The 6,655-nt window shown below is 41.4% G+C and overlaps 1 protein-coding gene across 1 annotated transcript; it reads left to right on the top strand.

Moving 5' to 3' along the window:
* Nucleotides 1-4,422: 4,422 nt before the first annotated feature.
* Nucleotides 4,423-6,348, top strand: LOC142586193 (sulfotransferase 1A1-like). The gene is made up of 2 exons (XM_075697446.1): nt 4,423-4,818; nt 5,753-6,348. The coding sequence occupies exons 1-2, from the start codon at nt 4,423-4,425 to the stop codon at nt 6,326-6,328; spliced, it is 972 nt and encodes a 323-aa protein (XP_075553561.1). The 3' UTR covers nt 6,329-6,348.
* The last annotated feature ends 307 nt before the right edge of the window (nt 6,349-6,655 follow it).

Consider the following 6,655-nt stretch of genomic DNA (forward strand, 5'->3'; position numbering starts at 1 on the left):
ATACCTATTCTCTGCCTCCTCTTCCTCGCCTTTCTACCTAGCTTTTCTCTGGACTTGCACGTTAGTAGAAACCTAAGCGCTGCCATTTCTGAAATGTTGCAGCCGTCAAGAAGCTAAAATAGCGATGAGCAGACAGTCCCAGAGAGCACTGCGCACATTCGACGCGCTGCAAAACATCGAAACGAGTTTATCGCGTCGTCTTTGTTCTCTGCTTCGCTCCTGTCTTGAACCCACACGCTCTAATCCACCCCTCAACGCAGTGTCCTAGATGGCAGCCACGACAGCAGCAGCAGTGGAAAAGTCAAAGGTTGAAGCAAGGAAAGCTTCGCTTTAAAAGACAATGTTGAAAGTGCTCATGCTTTGACTCATACTTAGCGCGGCTTTCTTGCGTTCCTATTTAAATCACTGACGTGACCACTGACATGCACTATATATCTGCCCGCAACTTTTACTCATGAAGAAGCCATCGTCAGGACTGCTCTGGCTCCACACGCAAGAAGTTTTAAGAGATACCCTTCTCATAGGCAAGTAACAATCGACATGTTCCCGCTTTCTTCTCTTACTTTTCTTAAACGATTACTAGAAGCTATCACACCAAAATATATGTGGTCCCTTGCACATCTTTGCAAGTACAGAAGCTACATTGTAACCAATGTAGTCTTCATATTACCGTGGTTTTGAAATTACAGACAAGAATATCTTCTTATGCAAGCCTATAATTTTGTATGCGCCATAGTAAGCTTCAAAAAACAGCTGAAAATCATTGTTGATTTAGCCGACGGTTTCTCGTTTGCTTCTCTACAAAATTGGTGTTCCTGGTGTGTTTTGGTCACTGCCATATGACCTTCCTCCTCAACTTTAGATGGCGCAGCACAGAACTTTTTTACATAATTACGACCGTTTCTGAAGACATCACAGATATACACCTATAAATAGCAAAAAGTAGTATCTTTCGGTTGGTTAAGTAGACTTCACCACGGAACATCTTTGACCATGAAGGCGCCATCATCTCATTACCTTTTGCTAACCTGCTTGAAACACCATAAAAACAAAGCATTTTTTTGTTATGCATATCTTAAGATATTCAAGGCTTTCCGCCTTCAGACTCACTAAACAATCAAACAGCTGATGATAAGCTCAACTGCCTTTCTTTTTATATTTTGCCATAGTACGCGCAATGTCTAACCAGGCACATTCTTTTTATCTTCCTATGATCACGCACAGAAAGATAATTATCTTTTGGAATAAGAATTATAACAATCTGGCCTTGGTACTATGCAACTAAATAGACTCCCTCTCATGTACTATAACTATCCAATTATATCACTTATACGTACCAGTAATCGAAGATTTGTTTGATTTTCAGCTAATAATACAAAATTTGTAACCCTAAGTAGGTTTTTTCACAAAAGCGAAAGAAAAACTGAAAAGATTTTGTTTACTCATGCTGATATAGGTAAGAATATAATTTCCAGTTTAACCTTTTAGTAGCGCTAGCTGGCACCTCAATTTAGGTGTTTGTGTAGGGTTAGGTACTCTGTTATTTCTCTTTTAATGAACTCTGATAATTATAGGCAGGCCAATTTTTAAGGTCTGGAACATAAATAGAATATTAAATATTACCAATCGTATTTGTATGCGAAAATGAACAATCCCGTACTTTTAATGTCGAAAGTAACCGAATATTTTGACCGAACCGACTAGTAAAGTCGGGTTACTGTGGTCCATCTGTGAACAATCTTTTCAAAATTACAAGAACTGAAGCAACGAAAAATGTTTTTCAAGCAAAGCAGAATCAAAATGAGTAATCCGAGCTTTGTTTTCCATTTTCTAGCGTAAAGCTACCAGAGGATCTGTTATTTTTGCTTGTAGTCCGTAAACTAATGTTTCTTGTAGTTAAATCATGCCGCATGTTTGATTTTTACGCTACAACGTGTGATGTTATCCTTGCCGCGGGTGCTTGTACACGTTTCTAGAACATAAATGTCTTTCATGAGCTCTTTGTTTTCTTTTTCTTCAACAAGTCAGGTGTTTTGAAGAGCCATTTATTTAGCGATATGCGCCAAGCAAGACATGAAGAAGCTCTCCCTTCTGTCTTTCTTTTTTATTCGGAATATTGCCCTCAAGCATGACGACGTGATGCATACAATTTAAAAGTACATTTATTCATTTTTGGAAATATTATTTGGAACCAGGCAGTAAAGCTGTGGAGGGGCTACTGATTCTCTTCTTTTAATTACAATGAATGATGATGTGTTTCGTACGTTCTGATCAACGAAGGAGTGCTGAACCTTCTAGCCGCATTACCACTATTACCTCTAAGAAATCATTTGGCCCCAACAGCATCGCAAATATGTTCTTATATAGACGTGCTCACTGGGTCGCTAAATACCTCACCATTATCTTTCAAGCTTACAAAGGGAACATTTCCTGTAGCCTGGAAACAAGCTAAAATAATTTAAGTTCCTATAAGTGGCGCCAATCAGACATGCCTAACTGCAGGCGAATTTCTCTTACGCGCACTTGAATCAAACCACTTCTGTAGACATGTCTAAAATTATCTGCAAACTTTCAATTCAGCAGTGCAACATAGTTTTTCTAAGGGGTGGTCTACAGCAGCGTGGCTTGGTCTGACAGTTTACGATCTTTCACAAACAAAAAATAGTCACGGACAGATTTACCAGACTTTCTTAGAATTTCCCAAAGCATTTGATAAAGTTTAGCATCCTAAACTATTGCGAAAAATAAATGAAATATTTAGAAATCCAACTATTACTAAGTGCTTTACATCCTACCTCCAGTCTCGTGAACAGTATTTTGAAGTATGCCCACTATTGAATATGCTAAGATAGTATGCGACCTTCACACAGCTACTAACCGTCACAAATTGGACTGTGTTCAACGACCGACGTCTATATTCGTTCTTCAAAAAAATCAGCACGTGCAGTCTCCCACTGAACTATGCAGTCGCACAAAACTTTTTGCTTTAGAACTAAGGACTAAGTTTGAATGATTAACATTTTTATTATTATTTATTCCTGATGACACTAGAAATAATATATATAAATTGTGTGTAACTTTGCCAGATTAACGCTCTAGAGTTAGGCGCAGTTTATAGATACAACCACTAGTTGCATCGAATGACACATTCACACACAGCATTTTCTCAGGCTGAATAAAGAATGGAATTACTTACCAAATTCAGTCATCGTATCTTCCTCTGTCAGTGCTTTTACGGCTGGTTTAGAGTCTTATCTTCTGTGATATGTATGCGTCTTAACATGTGTTTTTGTTTCTGATGCACATGAAACAAGTTTTTTTTTGTCTTTGTTCACCATATGTCACTCTTTATGGATACTGCGATTATACTGTCTCGTCCTATTTTGCTCGATATGTGGCTATATTTTCTAGCTTTCACGCATTTTTCTTCCCACTCCCATAAAGGCCTTTTCTTCGGCGAGCACTATAAACAAACAAACAAATAAATAAAAAGAACATAGGCATCTCCTGCAGGGGGGCGCACGCTTCGAACGAAAGAAGATCTCGTGATTCCACTGCGTCTGCGGCTGGTTTTATTAATAGCTGAAGCAGTATCGAGTCTGAGGATGCTGCTTTTTCATCGCACATTGATAGCGACGACAACGAAAACCAGTCGGCAAAATCGGTAGCCGCAGCCCAGTTAGCTTTGTATTTTGCTTGGGCCCGTCTTGCTGTCGTTTGAAGTGCTTGAGATCCTGCCAAGTTGGAGACTTGTAAAAACTGCACGAAATGCCACAACGATAGGAAAACTCACTCTAAACCAGAGTTTACTGCAAGACATTCAACGTTCCACTATGTTCTGCATCGAGCAACTCCTTCTCCGCATTGCACACCGAAATGTAGTGTTTGTAGTTGAATGTTTGTTGTGGAAGACCTGTTCAATGAACAGTTTAGATTTTTTGGAGGTAGTGCCTTTTCGGAGGCGATAAGTTTTCTTTGTCTCATAATTTTCTTTTTCCTCAGTAGGCACAAGCGTGTCTTCACAAACATTGTTAAATTTTTTTTCCATAACCTTGATTCTCTCAAGTTATATTTTCTTTACGACACAAACCATGTTTATAAAACATTCATGCGCGAAAAGTTCATTCGTTCTGCTTCCCCCCCCCCCCATTTTATGCATTACATCAAATACTAAGTTCCGTAGTTTCCTCAGAAGAAAAACCTCGCGTAACCTACAAAAAACGCCTATTTTCACCATGGTAGGGCGAGAGTTAAGCCAAAGCACGAGCTTTATTCTTTGCCAACGCATAATTCTTTTCGATTACCGACATTTTGTGCTCGGTTAGGAATATATAGTGCACTAAAATAGCCAATGTTTTATTTTATTTTTTTTATATCTGCAGGTCCAATAACATTTGCTTGAAAAGTGGAACCGGAAGTGATATGGCTCAGAACCGGCTCAAACCCTACGCCCAAATCATCGACGGCTTGCCGAGGTGCCCCTTCGCGACTCCGGAATCCATCAGGAATGCTGTGCAGTTTGTGGCCCAGAAAGGCGACCTGCTGCAGGCGTCATTTCCCAAAAGCGGCACCCACTGGGTCCAGTACATCACCCAGCTGATACTTAATGGGGGGAAACCGCTCGACACGTATGAGGAGTTCACTGAACGGGCCCCATTCATCGAATACCGCGTGGACGCTGCTAAACACGAGACCAGCGCCCCAGTGCGGACGTTCTGCACTCACCTGCCCTTGCGCGTGGAGAAGCTGAACCCAGAGGCGAAGTATGTCTACGTGGCCCGCAATCCTTGGGACGTCAGCGTGTCCCTCTACTATCACGTAAGCGAGTGTTGGGATATGTGGCGTTTAGTATTTTCGCACATATTTTTTTACTTTTTTTCTATTGGCGAGTGCCCACCTCGAATTGCATGCAAACTCTTTTATACCACAAATAATCATCCCTAACTCATTAGTCATTATATTTAGTGGCGAAGTATGCGATCTAGTGTGATTATCACGAACGTTTCTATTAAATACATACATAGCGAGGTAAACTAATTTCTTTATAAATAAATAAATTAATTAATAAGTATTCGCAGCCCATCCCTACTTTGGACATGACTCGTACATTAGTACGTCCGCAGTATTTCTTATGCCGGTTGTGTAATTAGCAATCACGTTCTTATGCTACGGTGATTATTATTCACGAAAGTATTCTAGGCCGGTCTGCCTCGAGAATTTCTCCCATGCACGTACGTCATGCCGCAAATCTACGACATGGCGATAGCATTGCTGTTTTCGCCTAAGTAGATGTTGGGAAAGCAACCATAGAAATGCTAGAATGGTTTTATTTGATAATAGAATTGCTGTCTTGGTGACGAATACATGTTGCAGTAAAGATATTTGGTATCATTTGTTTTATCTCTGAGGTAATGCAGAGAAACATGGCCGGCAGCATCGACATCTACACGGGTAATAAAGATGATAGCGCGTGGAACAACTTGCTATACCACCAAGGTCGATCCAAATGGTTCGCGAAGCTTCTCTTGAAAAGCGGTCCCAAAGCACCATTCACCAACATATGGGGGTAATGAGGGTAGACATAGGCAGACGGGGGGGGGGGGGGGCAAGATAGTGCGTGCAGTATCCAAAAAATGCTAATCGTATTATTAAGTAAATAGGCATCGTTGAGTGCACGAAATGTAAAAGATGGGAAATAGGCGCAGTTAAAAGTGCTAATCAAACGTTCTTGTTTTGTATTTTTAAATTGCAGATGACTTCCCTCAGCTTCTATCGCTTCCAAGAGGGCACATTCGATGACTTTTTGGAGGCCTTCTTGACAGGCTGTCTTCCTTACGGCAGCTACTTCGAGCACCTTGAAGCCGGTTACCTGCTCAAGGACAAACCAAACGTTCTCTTTCTCACGTACGAAGAATTGCAGAGAGACATACGAGACGCGGTACTTCGTTTGGCTAACTTTATCGGCGAACACTACGGGAACCTCATAAAAGAACGCAGCATGGAAGGGCACACGCAGTTGGACGCTATCGTCCAAATGAGTAGCCGTGAAAGCATGAGAAAAGTGATGGTGTTCAACCTCGGCGGGCATCCCGACCCGGAGGTTGACAAGCAGTTGAAGAGCCTGGACGTTTCGTCGAGAGTGGCCGACGGAGGAGACACCAAGCGCTATAATTTTGTCAGAAACGCCAAGATGGGAGAGTGGAAGGAGCGCTTCTCGCCTGAGCAGCTACGACGCATGGAGGACAGAATCGCGGAAAAAACCAGCTGTTCTAGCGTTATTATGGACCTTTGGAGCGAAATACGGACGGATGCATTGAGGTTGTGCTGAGTATGAGGCCGCCAACTGCATGATGCTTCACGAGTATTCACGATTATTTTCCTTCTTGTAATAAAATATTCAGAAGTGGCACAGCGATCATATACATGTCATTATTTGTGTAGTGGTGTGTCACTGTGAAGCGTAATTCATAGCGAGAAGCGGACATGGAGTGAAATGCAATTATCGGAAGAAAAACAAACTTACCCCATTTTTCCGTGCTGCACTACAAATGACGCCTGGGATCATAACCCGGGATGTGCTATATCATTAAAAGCACGCAACCAAAAGCTTTTTAAACTTCATTCAGCAAGGGTCTGTGTTTATATGTGTTCTCGA

Source organism: Dermacentor variabilis, chromosome 6 (assembly GCF_050947875.1).
Source record: "Dermacentor variabilis isolate Ectoservices chromosome 6, ASM5094787v1, whole genome shotgun sequence".
Classification (NCBI taxonomy): Eukaryota; Metazoa; Arthropoda; class Arachnida; order Ixodida; family Ixodidae; genus Dermacentor; species Dermacentor variabilis.

What these genes read in the sequence shown, in the direction of transcription:
- LOC142586193 (XM_075697446.1), top strand. Translation starts at nt 4,423, where the DNA reads ATGGCTCAGAACCGGCTCAAACCCTACGCCCAAATCATCGACGGCTTG. An exon ending in GCGTGTCCCTCTACTATCAC is followed by an intron (nt 4,819 to 5,752) that starts GTAAGCGAGTGT and finishes TTTAAATTGCAG; the next exon opens with ATGACTTCCCTCAGCTTCTA.